The 21,330-nt window shown below is 40.1% G+C and overlaps 2 protein-coding genes across 2 annotated transcripts; both read right to left on the bottom strand.

Annotated features, from left to right (window-relative positions):
- Positions 1-517: 517 nt before the first annotated feature.
- LOC126787217 (uncharacterized) lies at positions 518-12,154 on the bottom strand. Its single transcript, XM_050513134.1, is given in 4 exon segments — positions 518-644; positions 646-728; positions 11,507-11,770; positions 12,137-12,154. Coding segments are annotated over 4 exon segments (492 nt in total).
- A 1,221-nt stretch (positions 12,155-13,375) lies between these two features.
- On the bottom strand, positions 13,376-20,390 carry LOC126786261 (molybdopterin biosynthesis protein CNX1). The gene is made up of 13 exons (XM_050512033.1): positions 20,121-20,390; positions 19,884-20,010; positions 19,279-19,409; positions 17,899-18,000; positions 17,746-17,829; positions 16,948-17,175; positions 16,629-16,819; positions 16,425-16,529; positions 15,927-16,235; positions 14,750-14,907; positions 14,543-14,649; positions 14,190-14,246; positions 13,376-13,739 (listed from the first exon to the last, which is right to left on the bottom strand). The coding sequence occupies exons 1-13, from the start codon at positions 20,313-20,315 to the stop codon at positions 13,518-13,520; spliced, it is 2,016 nt and encodes a 671-aa protein (XP_050367990.1). The 5' UTR covers positions 20,316-20,390; the 3' UTR covers positions 13,376-13,517.
- Between the last annotated feature and the right edge of the window lie 940 nt (positions 20,391-21,330).

Here is a 21,330-nt window from a genome sequence, read left to right as displayed (position 1 = left end):
CAAACAGATAGATCCTGGAAACATTCTCATAAAAAAGATGGATCCTGATGGAAAGATAGATCCTGGGAACACATCGCAAGAGACTTCGTTCAAGTTAAACTTAGGTTTCTCCTGGAATTTCTGTGGATTCGGCAATTCGGCATAGTCAAGGATTTCAATTTAAGGCATGGCGATGTAGCGATCAGGTAACTACAAACAAAAAGGGCACCAACATCACGTAGCCTCGTAACACAAAGAGCATCAGATGTCAGCAACAAATGCTGGCAAAACAGATTTGACAAGGCACACTTGAACCAGTTTGTACTCTATTCGCAACAAATAAAGATAAGAAAAAAAAGGCAAAAGGAAAACGATACGTACTCATATCGCAAAAATATAAATAGCTGAAATTACACAAAGCACGGTGTACTAATTCTTTTAGCATCCCGTCAAATGCTGTTTGTACTAATTCTTCTAGTACTAACTAGTAACCACAGAAAAACGCGATGGTAGAAGCTTACTGATCCGTAATGACAGTTTATGCACCCCCATTGACATAACCTTCTTTGCGACCTTCAAATCCTGACCGCATTAGTTTCTTCTCTCTTTGCAATTTTGCGCTTTTTCTTCTCTCAAGTTTTGCCGATATATTATCAGATCTCCTTCTGTTTGTCTGCTTTCAACTTGTTTATGGTTTCAACCCTTTCCTTCCATTTCTCAGCATTCTTCTGATGCTTCTTGTTCTCTTTTTAAATGTTTTTGTCACGACCCCGAAATTTCAAGTATGAAACTCAAATTTCGAAACCATAAAAAACTCTAAAACAATCTCAATAAATCGAAATCATTTTAATGTCACAGCGGATCATTACTGAGTTCTTAGTACAACTCAGTTAAATTGATTATTACAAACCAAATATATAATTCATGCATTATATCAAATGGAAATGTAAAAATCATCTCAATCCTCACCACAAGATAAAATAAAACGACTTCAAAGTCTTCAGTGTTGTCCGTCGATTCCGCTAATCCACACCTACAGAATTATCCCCTACACCATCAAATAGGTGCACCGGGATTGTAAACACAAACTCAGTAAGCTTTACAGCTCGTATGAGTAAAACAACAATATAACTCGCATAAAAATATATACCAAAATACATAAAGCATCAATCATAAATGCACTCATGAGTCATTAGACGACCCATTTGGTTGTCCAATATTAACTGAAAATATATATGTTCATGAGAAATCGGGAAACCCCTCTGTTTACCCAAATACATTTATAATACGGGTACTCATGAGCGCTGGTACACCTCTGTTACCCCTCATGTTAGTAAGCCGCTCGACATTGGGCAACCACTTGCTACCCAATATCTAAAATCTAGGTACTCATAAGCGGTGGTACATCTATGTTACCCCTCATGTTAGTAACCCGGCAGACAGACTAGAGCTCTAACTGTATCGTAACTATCGCCCGGCCAATGCTAGGTTCCAGCATGCCAACACGTCTGGAGACAGGTCCGCAGACCACAAAAACGTTTTAACACAACTCAAGTTCAAACCACATACAAACAACTATCACATGTTATTGTACAAATCCAAGAGACATGCTCAAATAAATAAATATCAACGCTATAATGAACTCATTCGCAAAAAGAAATTATGACATTATATAAAAAGTTTTTTTCACTAACAGTCCCTCAACTATGGTGTACCTACCAATGTGATACCTCAACTCTCAATCGTACCAATGTGATACCCAGATTCTAGTATTGCTATCATTGAAGTACTTCCGTCAGTTTTTTTCAACTTCTCCGTCATCTTGGTGACGTGGCAAGTACGTGAGGCCCACAAAGAGGGTTAAAAGACAAAATTAACCCCATCTGAGAGGAGCAATGTTTTTCCCGCCCTTTACCTTGAGAAACACACCCAACAATTCCAATTTTGGCGCCAATATTCCCTCCCTACTCCTTAATTTGTGTCTCTTATCTAAACTAAAGAACTACCGCCCACCAGTCGACCACAATCTGATAAAACCTAGATCAATCTCATTTTCTATTTTTACCCTAGCACTTGTTAAACTAACAGAATAAATATAGAAATTTATATGGAACATCTCATTTCCACAATCTCATAAGAATATAGAAACACATAACTTAACGAAATTCAAATACATGTTTAAGTACCATTAGTTGCCACCTTTTATGTTGATCTGCCATGATTTTTGCTTGTAAGAACTAATGGTACTTAAACATGTAGTTGAATTTCGTTAAGTTATGTGTTTCTATATTCTTATGAGATTGTGGAAATGAGATGTTCCATATAAATTTCTATATTTATTCTGTTAGTTTAACAAGTGCTAGGGTAAAAGCAGAAAATGAGATTGATCTAAGTTTTATCAGATTGTGGTCGACTGGTTGGCGGTAGTTCTTTAGTTTAGATAAGAGACACAAATTAAGGAGTATGGAGGGAAAATTGGCGCCAAAATTGGAATTGTTGGGTGTCTTTCTCAAGGTAAAAGGCGGGAAAAACATTGCTCCTCTCAGATGGGGTTAATTTTGTCTTTTAACCCTCTTTGTGGGCCTCACGTACTTGCCACGTCACCAAGATGACGGAGAAGTTGAAAAAAACTGACGGAAGTACTTCAATGATAGCAATACTAGAGTCTGGGTATCACATTGGTACGATTAAGAGTTGAGGTATCACATTGGTAGGTACACCAGAGTTGAGGGACTGTTGGTGAAAAAAACTCTTATATAATATATCAAACCATATATATGTACCTATTTTACCAATTATACACAAACACAATCCACTATATCATATACATATCATAGTTCATTTTTTTTAAATTAAGCGTAATTATGAATCTCCGCAAGGGTAGATTTGTCACTGTGAGATTTTACTAACCTTATATTTCTGAGCGTAATTTCCACGATTCCAAACTCGAATCCTTTGTTGTGTTGATCACCTAGAATAGATAAGAAGTAAATTTAGAAGCGTTACGTAAAACCTTAAATGGCGAAACAGTAATAATCTTTTACTGTTCAGCAATTTCTGGTTTTTAACGAAATTACTGTTCACGTAATTACTATTCACGTATTAATGTACAAATACATATTAATTCCGTATTCTTATACGAGTACATACTATTTAAGTATTTTTGTACGAGTAATACTATTTACGTATTCCTATACATTTATGTACTATTCAATCGTAAATACTGTCTCTGTAAATAATAATTACCGATTTACCCTTCTGAAATTACTTTTACAATTACTGTATGTAAATTACATTTACTGTACGTAATATATATTTTACATTTACTGTACGTAAAATAATTTACAAAATTTACTGTTCACGCGGCGCCGCACAGCGCCTCGCGCCTCCCACAATGGCAGCGCGTGGGGCCCACACGCCACTACTAAAACCGACGCGTAGTTTGCCACCGACGCCCATAACTCCTCCATTTTCTCCCCTCACCCCCCACGGTCTCCTGCCGCCCCTACCCTACTCCACATATGCTCACGTCCCGCCATAGACGGTCACTCGCGCCGCTCCACCACCTCCGACCAAAACCAATCAAAACGACATACCACCAACATGAAAATGAAGGAATGGGAGGAGGCGATCACACCCTTACCTTCAGCTTGCCCAGAACCGGTCGGAGACCGCCGCACTCGCTGCCGCTAAGTCTCGGGTTCGAGGGGAGGAGGTCGATGGCGTCGCCGCTTGATTCGAGCCTCACCGTAGGTCGAATGACGTCGAGGAGGTGGAGGGAGAGCTCGTCGTCGTGGCTTCGAGCTCCTGCGATGCCGGTGATATCGAGATCGACGGAGCCGAGTCGGTGCTTCGTCGACGCCGGTGATTCTCCGCCTGGGGTGTGTCGCCGTCACCACTGGTCGATGAGTTGAGGCCGTGCGATCCCAATGACACCGGTGGTGTCGAACACGGAGGCTGGTGGAGGGAGATCGTCGGCGAGGGGTGTGAGCGTTGGGGAGAGAGAGAGGGAGGAGAGAGATAGGAGAGGCTGCGGAGTGAGGGTTTCCGAAATTGGAAACCCTAGCTCCATTTAATTCCCTTTTATACCCATTTCCAAAATTGAAAACTGACTTCTGTCGTTAATAACTTTCACGTACGACGTCCGATTTGAACGCGTGACGTGTCCACGAACTTGTATCGACGAGCTCTACAACTTCCTTGAAGGAAGTTTTCGCAAACGAGCGACAAAGTAAAAGTCGATTCTCGCATCGCAGAAACGTAACGTTTTTCTAAATAAGATTTCCGAAGACGGTTCTATTTTTTGATTTACAATTTCGCGAGGCGAAACATCGTGGTTTATTAATTATACAAAGTTTATTAACTTCTACAAATTCAAATAAATTGATCGCGAAAAAATCGGGTTATTACAATCTACCCCCTTATAGGAATTTCGTCCCGAAATTCAAGTGTTCTACTCAACAAACAATTGCGGATATCTTGTCTTCATATCCGACTCTAGTTCCGAAGAGGCATCACCCTCATCATGTTGACTCCACAACACTTTGACTAACTCCACTTCTTTCCTCCGGAGCTTCTTGGTGGATCTATCCAGAATACGAACCGGCTCAATAATAAATGTGGCATTTTCCCTCACCTCTATGGTGCTATGATCAATCACATGCGACTCATTGGTACATACCTCCTCAACATAGAAATGTGGAAGACGTTGTGTACGCCCGACATGCTAGTAGGCAAGGCTAGTCGATATGCTAGTTCTCCTACCTTCTCAAGAATCTCAAAGGGCCCAACATACCTCGGAGCCAACTTTCATTTGTTGCCAAATCTCACTACATCCCTCATAGGTGAGACTTTTAAGAACACATGATCGCCGATCTCGAACTCCACATGTCTTCTCTTTAAGTCCGCATAGCTCTTATGTCTACTCTATGTGGTTCGGATCCTATCTCGAATGATCGAGATCTTCTCCATGGTCTCTTGTACCACCTTCGGGCCCATTAATGCTTCGTCGCTAACTTCGGCCCAACCGATAGGTGATCTGTATGGTCTACCATAAAGGGCCTCATAAGGTGCCATGTCGATGCTAGAGTGGTAACTATTGTTGTAGGCAAACTCTATCAACCCCAAGTGATCCTCCCAGCTACCTTTAAAATCCAGCATACAAGCTCTCAACATATCCTTCATCACCTGATTCACCATTTATGTCTGTCCATCAGTTTGAGGATGAAAAGCAGTATTCATATCCAAGGTGGTACCCATAGCCTTCTGTAAACCACCCCAGAACTTCGATGTGAAACGTGCATCTCGGTCAGAAACAATAGAAACCGGAGCTCCATGAAGTCTCACTATCTCATCCACATATATTTTCCCTAGCACGTCCACGGAGTACTTCATTGACACTATAAGAAAATGAGCCAACTTCGTCAACCGATCGACAATCACCCATATCGCATCGTGACCCTTCTTGGACTTAGGCTGTCCAGTCACAAAATCCATAGATATATGTTCCCACTTCCAAAGAGAAATAGTCAATGGCTTCAACATGCCAGCAGGTCGTTGATATTCTGCTTTCACTTGCTGATATATGAGGCACTTCGATACAAATTCAGCCACATCTTTCTTCATCCCGTTCCACCAGAATTGCCTGCATAGGTCCTTGTACATCTTGGTGTTCCCTGGATGAACGGTATAACGAGATCGGTGTGCCGTGCGAAGGACCTTCTCCTTGAGATCATTACAATTTGGAACGCACAATCTTATCCCAAACCTCAACCCTCCATCGGGTCCAACTCTCCACTCGGACGGACATTCATCAAGTGTATCTACTACAAGGCCTGCCAACTTAGCTTGTGAAAATTTATCTTGTGCCTGACTCTGAATGATCCTTGAGATTAATGTAGGTTGCACGGAGACACTACCAAGAAAGACCTTTGGTTCTCCTCCCGATGGTACCAAGTCAAATTCCGATGCAATTTCAAGCATAATCCATTCTTGAACCATAAGAGAAGCTATCACATTTGCTTTCCCAGGATGATACTCCAAGGTGAAGTCGTAATCCTTGAGGAGTTCCATCCATCTCCTCTGCCTCATATTCAATTCTTTATGTGAGAATAGATACTTCAAACTCTTATGATAAAAAAAGAGTTGAAATTTCTCACCACACAAGTAATTCTCCACATCTTTAAGGCGAAGACAACTGCAGCGAACTCTAGATCGTTAATGGGGTAGTTCTTCTCATGGACCTTTAACTGTTTGGAGCCATACGCAACAAGTCCTCCATGCTGCATCAACACACAACCCAAGCGTTGGAGCGAAGCATCACTATAAATGAGATAACCGCCCCCACTAGTGGGAATGGTCAACACTGGAGCTGTGGTCAAGCTGGTCTTTAGTTTGTTGAATGCCTCCTCACACGCTTCTGTCCACACAAACTGAACATCCTTCTTGGTCAACTGGGTCAATGATAATGCAATACTAGAAAACCCTTCAATAAACCTCCGGTAGTAACCTGCCAAACCAAGGAAACTATGAATCTCAATAGGGTTCTACGGACGACTCCAACTCTTTACTGCCTCCACTTTTGACGGGTCTACTAATACTCCATCTTTTGAGACTATATGACCAAGGAACTTGACATCTTCCTTCCAGAACTCACACTTCTCAAGTTTGGCATACAATCTTGCTTCATTTAAGGTCTGCAATACTGTTCTCAGATGTACCACATACTCTTCTTGAGACTTGGAGTATATCAGAATGTCATCCACAAACACTACAACAAACTCATCCAAGTACGGGCTAAAGATTTGGTTCATCAACCTCATAAAGACAGCTGGTGCATTTGTTAGATCAAAGGGCATGACCACAAACTCATAGTGTCCATACCGGGTCCTAAAAGCTGTCTTCGATATATCTTCTTTCTTCACCCTAAGTTGATAGTAACCGAATCTCAAATCAATCTTAGAGAACACCGTACCTCCTTTGAGCTAATCGAATAAATCATCAATCCTAGGCAAGGGATACCTATTTTTAATGGTCACCTTATTCAGTTCCATGTAGTCCACACATAACCGCAGAGAACCATCTTTCTTTTTCACGAACATAACCGGTGCACCCCAAGGTGAGACGCTAGGTCTAATGAACCATTTATCTAATAGTTCATATATCTGCACCTTCAACTCTTTAAGTTCGTTTTGTCCCATTATATAAGGTGCATTTGACACTGGTGCCTTACCAGGTACCACATCTATGCAGAAATCTACAACTCTTCGAGGAGGTAACCCCGGTATCTCTTGGAATACTTCACCATACTCCGACACTACCACAATATCTGCAATAATCACTTTCTGATCTACAGATTCCACATATGCCAAAACTCCTGTTCTCATGGCATTATCTGACTTGAGGCAACGATAACGAAACATTGGTTCTCCGGGCCTATGGAAGAACACCACCATGTCAAAGTAATCAATCACTACGTGTTGCGGCCTCAACCAATTAATTCCTAGGATCACATCATAGGTGTGGTCCAGAATCACTATCAAAGAAGCAGAGAATTCTCTACCTCCAATCACAATAGGACAAGCCTTGCAGATTGTCTCCAGTTCAAGGGACACTCCAAGGGATGAAGTGACACATAAAGAGTTTCCAAGAGGTGTAGGAATCAATCCTGACATCTCCACTACCGAACTAGCAATAAATGAATGTGATGCTCATGTATCAAATAATACTCTAGCAAGGTAGTCAAAAATAGATAAGGTACCTTCCATTCCTGTGTCTCGCTGACCCACTGCGAACACACTAGCTTGGCCCGCTGGTAATTGTCTCTGCTGATGTTCTTGTCTACCCTGCGAAGGTCGGGTACAGTCTTTAGCCATGTGTCCCGCTTGCCCACACTTATAGCAGTCTGTTCTCTTTGATTTCAGACAAGTTGTAGCGTAGTGCCCCATTTCGTTGCAAACGAAACACCTTATTGCTGCCATCGGTCTAACTGGTGCGGTCCTAACAGAAGGAGATGCTGCCTTGACCAGAGTCTAGTAATAGGGTCTCGGCCTCTTCCAAGATCCACCTTTCTGTACTGAAGACCCGTTGCCTGAACTGATTGCCTTGCCTTTTCCTCTAGTATCTATTTTTTCCACATCTCCTCCGCGAGTCTTATTAGCCTTCTCCAAATTCAAGGCACTCTCATACATCAACTCCTTGGTAGAGAGACAAAGTGCTGATATGATGGTCTTGTATTCTTGCTTAAGTCCCCGTAGAAACTTCTGGGCTAAGGAGATTGCACCCAGTGGTCTGACAAACCGTTACAACTGTGCAAATCGGGCCTCATACTCCCTAACAGTCATATCTCCATGTACTAGCTCAAGGAACTCAAGTTCTAGATCCTTCTGCACTCTAGCTGGAAAGTAATTTTCTCTAAAAAGTGTCGTGAAACCATCCCAGGTCAAGGTAGACACATCCACAGTCCGCCTAGTGCTCTTCCACCAACCCAGAGCATCATCCTTTATGAAGAATGTGGCTATCATCCTCTTCTCTATCTCAGAGCACACCACTATCTCAAAGTAGGTTTCCATACTCTCAATCCAATAGTTTGCTACCATATGATCCAGGCCCCCATGAAATGAAGGCGCTGACAGACTACTGATGTCCTTGATCAGCTTAAGCACTCGACCATCGTCTCTAATAACAGCCGCGGGTCAACCTGTTCTTCTTGTGGTGCCGCCTCCTCATAGAGGTTCTCTATATTGCGGACTCGGCCTCCAGCCCTACCTTGGCCTCGACCTCTCACCCGTCCTCGGCCCTGTGCTCGGCCCTTCTCCAAATTCATCACCTTGAAACATTTAAACACTTAGTCAATACATGTGAAGTCTTGAATTTGAGCAAAGTAGATCCAACATATATTAACTTAAGATTTCAGAAAAAAAGTGAATCATCGAAGTATTGTCACAATACTTACTAGAGGACCAACCCTTAAGGTGTGGCTCCTAACACTCTTGCGTACCCAACGACATATCAATACCGAAGAGCATGTGATGGGGGTCCGCTGCAGTCGGGCCATCGCTCCTGGATGATATTGATAAATCGCCAAATACACAACTTAGGCTATGCTACCAACTGTCACGACCCCGAAATTTCAAGTATGAAACTCAAATTTCGAAGCCATGAAAAACTCTAAAACAATCTCAATAAATCAAAATCATTTTAATGTCACAGCGGATCATTACTGAGTTCTTAGTACAACTCAGTTAAATTGATTATTACAAACTAAATTTATAATTCATGCATTATATCAAATGGAAATGTAAAAATCATCTCAATCCTCACCACAAGATAAAATGAAACGACTTAAAGTCTTCAGTGTTGTCCGTCGATTCCGCTAATCCACACCTATGGAATTATCCCCTACACCATCAAATAGGTGCACCAGGTTTGTAAACACAAACCCAGTAAGCTTTGCAGCTCGTATGAGTAAAACAACAATATAACTCGCATAAAAATATATACGAAAATACATAAAGCATCAATCATAAATGCACTCATAAGTCATTGGACGACCCATCTGGTTGTCCAATATTAACTGAAAATATATACGCTCATAAAAAATCGGGCAACTCCTCTGTTTACCCAAATACATTTATAATACGAGTACTCATGAGCGCTGGTACACCTCCGTTAGTACGCCGCCCGACATTGGGCAACCACTTGCTACCCAATATCCAAAATCTGGGTACTCATAAGCGCCGGTACACCTCTGTTACCTCTCATGTTAGTACCCTGGCAAACAGACTAAAGCTCTAACTGTATCGTAACTGTTTCCGGCTAATACTAGGTTCCGACATACCAACACGTCCGAAGACAGGTCCACAGACCACAAAAACATTTTAACACAACTCAAGTTAAAACCACGTACAAACAACTATCACATGTTATTGTACAAATCCAAGAGACATGCTCAAATAAATAAATATCAACGCTATAATGAACTTATTCGCAAAAGGAAATTATGACAGTATATAATATAGCAAACCATATATATGTACCTATTTTACCAATTATACACATACACAATCCACTATATCATATACATATCATAGTTCATTTTTTTTAAATTAAGCGTAATTATGAATCTCCGCAAGGGTAGATTCGTCACTGTGAGATTTTACTCACCTTATATTTCTGAGAGTAATTTCCACGATTCCTAACTCGAATCATTTACTTGTTGTGTCGATCACCTAGAAGGCTAGAATAGATAAGAAGTGAAAAGCGTTACGTAAAATCTTAAATGCCGAAACAGTAATAATGTTTTACTATTAAGCAATTTCTGGTTTTTAACGAAATTACTGTTCACGTATTACTGTACAAATACATATTAATTACGTATTCTTGTACGAGTATATATTATTTACATATTTTTGTACGAGTATATACTATTTACGTATTCATGTACATCCATGTACACGCGCCACCTCCTGCAACCGCGTGTAGCGCTCACGGGCCTCCCAAAGTGGCAGCGCGTGGGGCCCACGCACCACTACGAAAACCGGCGCGTAGTTCGCCACCGCCGCCAAAACTCCTCCATTTTCTCCCCTCACCCCCCCCCCCGACGGCCTCCTACCCCTCTACCCTACTCCACATGCGCTCACGCGCCGCCACAGACGGCAACTCTCGCCGCTCCACCACCTCCGACCAAAACCAATCAAAACGACATACCAACAACATGAAAATCAAAGAATGGGAGGAGGCGATCACACCCTTACCTTCAGCTTGCCCAGAACCGGCCGGAGACCGTTGCACTCGCCGCCGCAAAGTCTCGGGTTCGAGGGGAGGAGGTTGATGGCGTCGCCGCTCGATTCGAGCCTCACCGTAAGTCGAATGGCGTCGAGGAGGAGGGAGAGCTCGTCGTCGTGGCTCTGAGCTCCTGCGACGCCGGTGATGTTGAGATCGACGAAGCCGAGTCGGTGCTTCGTCGACGCCGCTGATTCTCCCCCTGGGGTGCGTCGCCATCATCACCGGTTGATGAGTTGAGGCCGTGCGATCCCAATGACACCGGCGGTGTGGAACACGGAGGCCGGTGGAGGGAGATCGTCGCGAGGGGTGTGAGGGTCAGGGAGAGAGAGTGATTGGGGAGAGAGAGAGGGAGGAGAGAGAAAGGAGAGGCTGCGGGTGAGGGTTTCCGAAATTGGAAACCCTAGCTCCATTTAATTCCCTTTTATACCTATTTCTAAAATCGGAAACTGATTTCTGTCGTTAATAACTTTCACGTACGACATCCGATTTGAACGCGTGATGTGTCCACGAACTCGTATCGACGAGCTCTACAACTTCCGTGAAAGATGTTTTCACAAATGAGCGACGGAGTAAAAGCCGATTCTCGCATCGCGGAAACGTAACGTTTTTCTAAATAAGATTTCCAAAAACAGTTCCGTTTTTCGATTTACAATGTCGCTAGTCGAAACATCGCGGTTTATTAATCGTACATAGTTTATTAATTTCTACAAATTCAAATAAATTAATGCCGAAAAATCGGGTCATTAAAGCTTTGTTTCAGCAACTTTAGATCATCATGAACTTTAACCCGAGCAGTTCTACTGGCTGCTGTTTTCCACATGAGAGACTTGCCTTTCTCTGGATCTTTCTTCATTTCTTCCAAAAGTTCGGCCCTCACAAGCTCCTTCGCCTTTGACAGTCTTCTCTTCTTCTTTCCAACGTCATCATCAGCCCCAAGTTTGACACGATTGAATGTGAGCCCTTTAGAAGCCTCTGCAACCTCTTGTTCAACATTCTTGTCCACTGACTCTTATGATTCTTGGACCTATATCAAGACACATATCAATTGAGATTAAATCTCTTATTCAATAAATCCTTCCTCAACCCAGTACATAAAATCTGGGTTCAAGCTTTGTTATTTTTCATTTGTTTGGTGTGTTAACCAAATTCACAATATACAATCACAAGTGTGCAAAGGCGAGTCTTGTCCAAATCATATATCATGAATCTCAACTTCAATATTTCGACTTCAGAGAGGCGAAAGATTGAGGAATAATTGAAGGAGGTGATCTGGCATTCGTGTTCTTGTTCTTCTCCCAATTTCTTCTCTTTGTTAATTAATTCATTTCTTTATTTAGGGCTGAAATTTAGATTATTCATTATTTAAGTTTACCTTATTAATATTTCTCATTTTATTTTTAGAATATAAATATTATGTCATTTTCACACTTAATCTAAACCGTAAAATGTGTTAAAATCTAAGGGTTTACAAGAAGTGTATAAAATTGTGTAAAATTATGTGTCATTTGAATTTGACCATATATATATATAGTCTCTATCCAGAATGAAGCTTCACTTTGATATTACAAAGTGAAGTTCCAATTTTAGCACACTTTTCGGTCAATTGTTTTCACCATAAGCGATTCAATATTTAGGTATGCTATTCAAGATCATCTCTACAAAGTTTCATCCAGTTTGACAATGGTTTGAGCTTTTAAAATTGAGATTTACATGAACGGTTCACGTTGAACAGTTTTAATGCATTAACGATACCCGAATTAGATGAAATTTTGTATAGATGATCTTGAATAGCATACCTAAATATTGAATCATTTGTGGTGAAAAATTTGACCGAAAAGTGTGCCAAAATTACAACTTCACTCTGTAATATCAGAGTGAAGTTTCACTTTGGATATGGACTGTATATATATATATATAAACACATTTATTTATATAAAGTCAGATAGTAAAATTTGTCGTTTTTATACAAATTTGAAAATATGACCCAGAGTGGGAAGTTAAATCTTTTGTGACAGGTAAAAAACATTTTTGAGAGAATAAAATAAGTCAAACAAGTGCCAAACTTGACATATGGCGTATAGTATGTTATATTGGTTTGGCCTATGGCGTATGGGGGGAGATGTTCTAAGGCAATATCAAACTTGACATGATTGGGCATCATATCATTTACACATCAGAAAAGACCGGCTTGTTTGAGTGGTTTTACATGTCTTTTATAGCCGTTAGAAATGCCACATGGATTTGACATTATGGTTAGAGTTGGCCTTAATGAGTCTTCAAGGGTTAACATACAAATGACTTGCCTTGAAGGGGAATGACTAGCTTTTTTTAATTTGTGGGTTCATCTCTCTCTCTCTCTCTCTCTCTCTCTCTCTCTCTCTCTCTCTCTCTGTGGAAGCATGGAGACTAGCATGTGCTCCATCTTCTAAAATCTTAATTATGGCAGTCCAGATGAAGAGACAAGGTTTGGTGGTCCTCTAGTCGTCAATATTATTGTGAACTAGGTGTACTGGTTGTTTTTGGGATCACATTGTGTTAAGGGTTAGCTGGTTATTCTTAATCTGGTTGCACGACTATAATATAACACTTCATAATCATTGACATTGGATAATGTGAGTTAGAGATTGTGATCTTCATTTGGGGATGTAGAAACTGTGAGTGCTTAGTTATTATATAAATTAAGATGTACAATATCAATACACTGTTACATGTATGACTTCATGAATTGCATGTATGACTTTTAGTCCTCCAATTCAATGGCAACAAGAACAACCAGACGAGTCTTCACCACTACCAGCGGCCACCTTATAACTTTGTTCCCATGTATCTACGGGCGCTGCTTGCGCATGAGGCACATGTCGAGGATGTTTTTCTCTCTTATCGCCCTTTATCTGCTTTAATCCATGCTTGAGGGAAGGCAACAATGCCTCCATGCACTCAGCAACGGCATTTGGATTCCCCGGCATGTTAATGATCTTCAATTATATCGCAAACAGATATATATTAGTTGGTATATCACAAAATTCAGATCTCTAAGATAAAAAAGAATGATTGTTCAGACTTCAAAAGATTCACATCCACGGAACATAAATGAAAAAAGTAAAAAAGAATGATTGTTCAGACTTCAAAAGATTCACATCCACGGAACATAAATGAAAAAAGTATCCACTAAGTCATCTTCATCACTAATATGTATTTGGTGAAACCCACTTCTGTGTCTTTTTTAAGGATGAAAGAAGAAACAATCTAGCTATTTACTTAACCATATTGTACAGTGACCATATCTTTCACATTACAAACATAATTCCACTTCAAATTGGCTTTCACAATTTATAAATATGAACTAATTATAGAACAGGTTTAAGTTAAATGATCAGCAATCACTACTCTACAAATCCTATATGAAATGGTGATTATGGCCTTACCAATGTTGACCCTCTTATTCCTGCTGCAGCACGAGAGAGTACAGCAAATGGTGTCACCTGTTTCCAGATAAGAGAAACACTGGGTTTTAACTAAACATGCCCTACAGAGTTGTCAACATTATAGTAATTCTGCAATAATAAAGTTATTAAGGTTGCATGTATGGAAAAGGCTGTGGCAATCACAGAATATGTAGACACTCCTTTATTCAGAGTTAAATTACCAACACTCTTTGAGCTAAAGGCATCAGTTTACCAGTTCATCAGTAAAAATAATATAGACTAAATCCTCCTCCTTAAGATTGCTAAATCTACTATACATTGTAAAAACTAACAATATTATCTAATAAGCTTACCTTTAAACTCTCCTGCATCATGACAAGAAGTAGACCAGGTGTTTCTTTCTCAATCAACTCTTTAGTTGCTTCTGGGGTTACATCTCGTGGGGTAAATCCAGTACCACCTACAAATAAAGAAAGAAGTTCAAGAAAAACTCACTTGGGAGGTGTAGTCTACCAATTCCTTGAGAAATTAGATAGCAAGCTAGAAGTTGAGAAAATGACCAAGGGTGAGGATGAGATCCATATTCTCAATGTCACTCCATCTCTGCAGAACATCCTTAATTTTTCTTACATCATCGGGTACCACAGCTGTTGAAACAACCTTGGCTCCTCCCAACCGTTCTGAAAAAGAACTCACAACAGACACGGCCCTCGGACCACTGCAAATAAAGAAAACTTAAATATAGTAAACGAATGCAGCAGGCATATAAAAAAGGAGAAATCTGCACCATAGTTAAATCATATAAAACAAAATTTCCAAAATGGTACTAACTTATGGTTGACAACAGGAAATATGAACACAAAAAAAGATCAGCAAACAGAAAGGGAAAATGCTTGTGTTTTCTATCATAGCCAACAAAAGGACAGTAGCGGTTACATACATCTCCTTGTTCATATGATAATTTGATTTCTCAGACAATTCATTCCTATTACTCCCTGGAGGAGATCATAGGTCTGATACAAATTGAAACGGTGGGTTGGTTGCTTTACAGAAGTATAGACACTGGACCACATTAAGAAGAACGGGTGACATGTTGCAAAGCACTCAATAATACATCTCATGTTCCACTTTGATCAGGGGTATATCAACTTTGTCTTGTTTCTTTAGCATCTACTAAGTGACCTTCTTGAAACAAACATTCAAAAAGATGTATCAAGATGCATGAGTCTTATTATAGCTTTTTAAGCTACTTGTCTGATATTGATTAAAAAGAACCTACAACTTGTTTAGTACGGGAAACTTGATCCTCAAGGATTATTATGAACCCCTCGTGTTTGGTAGGAAACAGAATAAGATAGTAATTAGTTACCATTACTTGTCTGATTATGATTAAAAAGAACCTGCAAGTTGTTTAGTATGGAAAACCTGATTATAAAGGGTTATTGAGATTCAACAAAGAGTGGTTAATGTGTCATTTCAAAATATACAAACTATATATAATAGGAAAAATAACTAAAAACATTTCTAGCAAACTTAAACAACTACAAGCCATGAAAGGATGCTCATTGAAAATAGAGCACTAGCAAACTGAGCCTTTTCTGAAAATCACTAAGAAAGCAGTATCTAGCTCTTAAGTTTTCCAGGTCCCCTAAAATGAGGTCTTGGCCCAATATAGTTTTACATCTATAATTCTATATGTACACATAAGCTAAGTATGTTATGCTGAGTAGGTCATACCTCCTATCTGGGCCAGCCCCCGATGCAACGGTGTCACTCACAGTAAGAATAGCTACTCTAACTTCAGCATTGTGCGTCTCAGCTGTGGATGTTTCTTTTGACATAAATCTTTCTATATGAGAAGCTGGACCCAGGGATGAGGAAGTTTTACCAATAGGAGCATTACTTATATCAGAAATAATGATGGCTGACACAGAAGTCCCTGCGGTGATTATACTCCCTGTGGCTGGCAACTCCAACAACGCATTAGCAGATTTCATACTTAAAATCCGACTGCTTCTCTGGAAGCCAGTACTCTCAGCAACAAAGCTGAAATACAAAAGAAAGACTATTTAAAAGAAGCGAGAATCTTCTTGATGCAATTAAAAGGTTAAAATGGAACAAACACTAGAGAAAAGTTACGGGAGTGGAATTCTAGGAAATAGCAAATGTTATCCACTCACATGACCTAATTGAACTAAAGAAAACGGCATAGATGAATTTGTTCGAACAACTTACCCAGGATTACCTAATCCCTTACTTAAATCCCATCTGACAATAGCAGAATGGAATTCTGGACGGACTGGATCTGTCTTTATAGGCTGGAGTAGGCAAGCCTGCACTCTATATGTAAGAGATATATTAAAAGAAAAAGGAGAGGACGGCTATCATAATATGAGAGAGAGAGAGAGAGATTGCAGAGTAGTAGACTGTGCAAGAAACCTGAAAGGATAAGGGTCAGCCCATCCAGCAAGAAAGCGGATGGTTGGTACTACAAATAGATGGAAGCAGACAAGACAGCTAACTGGATTTCCAGGAAGCCCAAAAGCAAAAAGTTTTCTCATTTTCATATTGTCTGCTGGTTTAGAATTGATCTCCGCGAAAGTCAAAGGTTTCCCTGGTTTCATCCATACCTGAAGATCCAGAGAGATTTTGAAGCAGTATGACATAATATGTTCTAACTAATATCAAATCAGTCTCCACTTCAATACATCAAAATCATCATAGTTAAAAAAACGTGAAATGACAACAGTCTGTCTACCTTACTAAAATGCACTGTCCCCCTCTTTTGGAACAGTGGTTTCACAAAGTCCTTATCTCCCATAGAAACACCTCCAGAGGTAAGAAGAATGTCAATTCCAGCAGAAATGACGGTATCCATGATCTTTCCAAGTCCTTCTTCATCATCTCTAATTATGCCGAAATCACTAACTTCACAGTGATGCTGTAGTGAAGCAGCCATAATCATAGCACGGTTGGAGTCCCTGATCTGCACAAGACTAAATAAGTTGTGAAAAACAGTTAAATGATCAGATATTAGGTACCGCCAATTATGACTCACTGTCCACTGTCTTGATATGTTTACATTTTTGAGATAATTAACACAGGTGTGAAATGAAAAATGATGTACCTAGTATTTAGTTACTACCCTCATGAGGGTATGTATTTTTTTTGACAAAAATAATCATATTTTATTATAACTAGGAAATAACCCTTTTATAAGAAAAAATAGGAAAGAACATAAATTCAAGGAATAAAGACCGAGGTATCAACTGAGAAGAGAAACTACAATCAAATAAATTACAAGGGACTACCCAAACACAGCCAGGTGGGTACCTAGAAAAACAGATACCCTGGTGTTAAAGATACCATCAAGTTTGACAGAGGACTGCATAGATAACAGTGGTTCTGACACAATACTGACAGGTGCTCCCTTTAAATTGTTGCCTGCCCTAGAGTGTCAAAAATATTATCACAGCTGACTCTTATTTCTGTATGAGGATGACAAAAGACTTTTACATGGGAGTTGAAAGAGAGAAACAAGGGAGGAAGCTGATACCTGGCCGCGACTCAGACAACCTGTCATTGGCTCTACAAGTTCATCTCCTGTAGAGAGCACACCGATTTTCGGTGTGGGACATACCTGCATGCCAAATTAGTTCTCACTTCTCAGTCTTTATCTATAAAGCATTAAAGTAAATTGCTTTAATACCTTCACCATTGTCCTTCCAACGGTAGCAAGTAAACCAATTTCTGAAGCACCAATTCTCTGTCCAGATGTCAAAACTGCATCACCTTTCTCAATGTCACTTCCCTGAAAACAAATAGTTTTGTGATGAGTAAAAGTTCAGTACATCAAAAGATAAGATGAATATAGTAAAGCACCATACTAATCAGCAGAAAAACAAAAAAGATCTCGTTCTGTTCACCGTAGCAAAGCAATTGCTAATCATAATTTTTCTTCCATAGCATGAAAGTACGAAAATCAATACAATAAGAAACTAATGCACACAGATTAAGAAGAAACAAAACACATCCACTTCATTAGAGGATTGAACCTGTTCAGGTGTGTGAAATAATATAATCATGGAAGTAAGGATATGAGCGATTACTGGAGGTTGGTGTTAACAACAAAATCCCAGTGCGGTTCACGTGCAATATAACTTAGTGTTGGTGTTTTTATCAGAAAAGAAATAGAGTCTGCAAGGATTTATTGAAAAACTTTCAGACTCAGTGAGAAAGCCCACAACAGTGATCCAGCAACTTAAAGTCTAAGGCATAAAACATCGAAGAAGCCCCAATTAGCTGCCACCACAAAACCTTAAATCTACCCTTTGTATTATTTCAATTTGAATATTACACCCTAAAGACCACAACAGCTATCCTGCAACTTGAAGTCTAATGCATAAAACATCTAAAAAGCCCCAATTAGCTGCCATTACAAAACCTTAAACTTCCCTCTATAGTATTAAGTCTTGAACATTACCCCCTATAGATCACCCAATAGCTCAGATGGAACATAACTACGGGGCCTTGGGCAATAAGACAGTAGATATGGATTCTGTGGATGACATTTAAGACCTCTCTCTGGTCATGAACATTTCTTATTTAGTACCAAATAAACAAAAAGACCATTTATCTTATGAAGTTATGCAACCAGGAAACTAGCTGAACTTCCTCCTTACATGCAGGTTCCTCCAGAAGCACACGCTAGAATAAGAAGTGAATAATGATTGTCTTTATTATATTTTGCTTTTTACAATCATATCAATATTATTCAGATTTCAAAAAAAGAAAAAGTCGTGGAAATATATTTACTCTTTCATAATTCAGTTGTAAGATTAGTCTATGACAACATACTTTTGAGGAAAAAAAATCTGGTTTGTTCTTACATGGAACAAATCTGTTCCAAGTCCACCAGTACATGTGAAACTATGTTCAATTGTTCATAAAAGAAAACTCTAAGTCGATTCTATGTCTTGAGAGTAAAAACACTTCACTTTGGTGCATTTTGTAGTATTATATCTATTTATTTATTTAGGAAAATAGAAGTTACTGCATGTCCCAGAAGGAAAATAGAATCAAATCTTACCACTGGACGAATATCTACTCCTTTGCTTGTCTGTACCAGTATTCTCACTCGTTTTAATTCATGTGAATGCACTGGCACTTGTTCAGTGTCCTCAACTTGTACAACTGCATCAGCACCTTCAGGTATTGGTCCTAAAAGGAAGTATACCAGGAAACGAGTTAAAGGAGGAAAAACAGAATCCAACATGTAAAGTGTCAAAGCACCTTCGAGCAAAAGGGTAGTGGTGCATCAAATTACAAAGCATGACAAGAAATGCACTCTGAAATGCGCAAAAATCTAGTTCCTAGTAGAAAATGACCAATTACACAAGAGCTTTACAGAAGCTACCCAAACTACACTAAGAGTTGTTTGTTGAGAGATGTCAATTACACTACGGAAATGTAGGTCAAGGAACATCGATTCACGACAGCTTGATCAGGCAATAATTATCCTTTGATCAATTAGCTTCTATATACCTCGCAGACACACTTGCTCATACACTAATAGCTACGATTATATCAGCCATTACTAGCTTAATTTTATCTCCAACTCAACACTCCACAGAATTATTTAACCCCGAAAGCTTCGAAAAATACAGATTTAATTAATGAAAAACAAACACAGACCTCCAGTAGTGACATATGCCACAGTCCCAGGAGTAACAGACATGCCAACTCCGTCGCTACCGGCTCTTGCCTCAGCAACTACAGGATACTCTCCAGGTCCGTCAGAAGCCACCACCGCATATCCATCCTGATCATCATCATCATCGTCATCAGGTCAACCAATCAAATTTTTACAGTTACTGAAATCCATGGCATTGACTCGATCGAGTTCCAACCAATTTATAGAGGAAAAATCACCTTGACGGAAGCAGGGAAAGCAGGCAAGGGGTCGCCGGCGTGAATGTCCTCGGCCAAGACCTTCCCGAGCGCATCGCGGAGGGGCACGGTGACAGGTGGCAGGCGCTGGACAACTTTGAGGACTATTTGCAGAGCCTCGTCGGCGGAGAGCAGTGTGGGCTTGGTGGTAGCGTCAGTGAGATTAGCACCGGCCATCAGTGTTCAACCTTCACCCGCAGGCCGCAATGGTTGCTCTTTCTAGCATACAGTCATCTCCAACAGCAACAAAAACAAAAAAAGTCAAATCTAAAGGTGGGGATCCTCTAGTTTCTCAAGCTATGCTCTATGCTGCGGCTTCCTTCATTGCAAGGTAAGTTCGCCACGTCACGTGAGTACAACGTCGAGTCGACTCACTTCAAGCGAGGATGCGGCTGCTATACAACATTACACAAATGGGATAATCATAAGCTTTATTTAATTTAATTAAGGAGTTCTCGTACAAAAAGTCATATTGGACTAATTTAATTAATGACAATTTCAAAATTATATAAAACTCACTCGGTATAATTTCTTAAACCGCTGCCCACAGTTTTCGTAGAAATTACAAACAATGCCACCGCCCTATTTGTTTGGCTTCCATAGATCCCAACTGCCTTGGGAGTCTGAAATTCAGTGACTTCAACGAGGATGACGACAGCCTAAGTATCACAGCGACGGCGAGGAGGAGAACTGGACGTGGTTAAATGGCGTTAGACTGGTCAGCAGCGTCCACTCTCCGGAGACCTCGTCGGAGCTTCGTTTCTCCGAGGAATCCCAGAAATTCCAGAGGAACAACGCCGGCTCAAAGACAAAGGTGATCGCCAAAGGAGGAGGTGTTATAGCAAACAATGATATATTGCATATATAATTTAATAACCTGAATTATAAATAATTATAAATCAGAAGTTAAACATGCAACTCTAAAACGAAAAACCCGGAAAGAAATTCAACCAAAATACCGAACGATTGGTGATGGAAGAACTAGTCGAGACGTGTGTGATACCACACTGTCCTTAAGACGTTTACGCCTCCTCTACCGGTGCAAGGATGTTTGGCGCTTGTCTCCCAGGATATAACGGCTAAACGATTCTAGGAAGTTGCACTACTAACTAGAACCTTCAACGAACTCGAAAGGTACCTCTTTCTATCACCAAAGAAAAGCTAAGAACTTTGAGAGTGGGAGAGGATTGTG

Source organism: Argentina anserina, chromosome 3 (assembly GCF_933775445.1).
Source record: "Argentina anserina chromosome 3, drPotAnse1.1, whole genome shotgun sequence".
In the NCBI taxonomy this organism is placed as follows: domain Eukaryota; kingdom Viridiplantae; phylum Streptophyta; class Magnoliopsida; order Rosales; family Rosaceae; genus Argentina; species Argentina anserina.
Note: the sequence above shows the minus strand (reverse complement) of the source record. Positions and strands in the feature narration are given on the sequence as shown.

Excerpts from the sequence above, each read along its gene's own strand:
- LOC126786261 (XM_050512033.1), bottom strand. The coding sequence starts at position 20,315 with ATGGCCGGTGCTAATCTCACTGACGCTACCACCAAGCCCACACTGCTC. Across the intron at positions 16,820-16,947 it reads GGACAGTGCATTTTAGTAAG|GTATGGATGAAACCAGGGAA; the intron begins GTAGACAGACTG and ends CTGGATCTTCAG. Across the intron at positions 13,740-14,189 it reads GAATAAGAGGGTCAACATTG|ATCATTAACATGCCGGGGAA; the intron begins GTAAGGCCATAA and ends ATATAATTGAAG.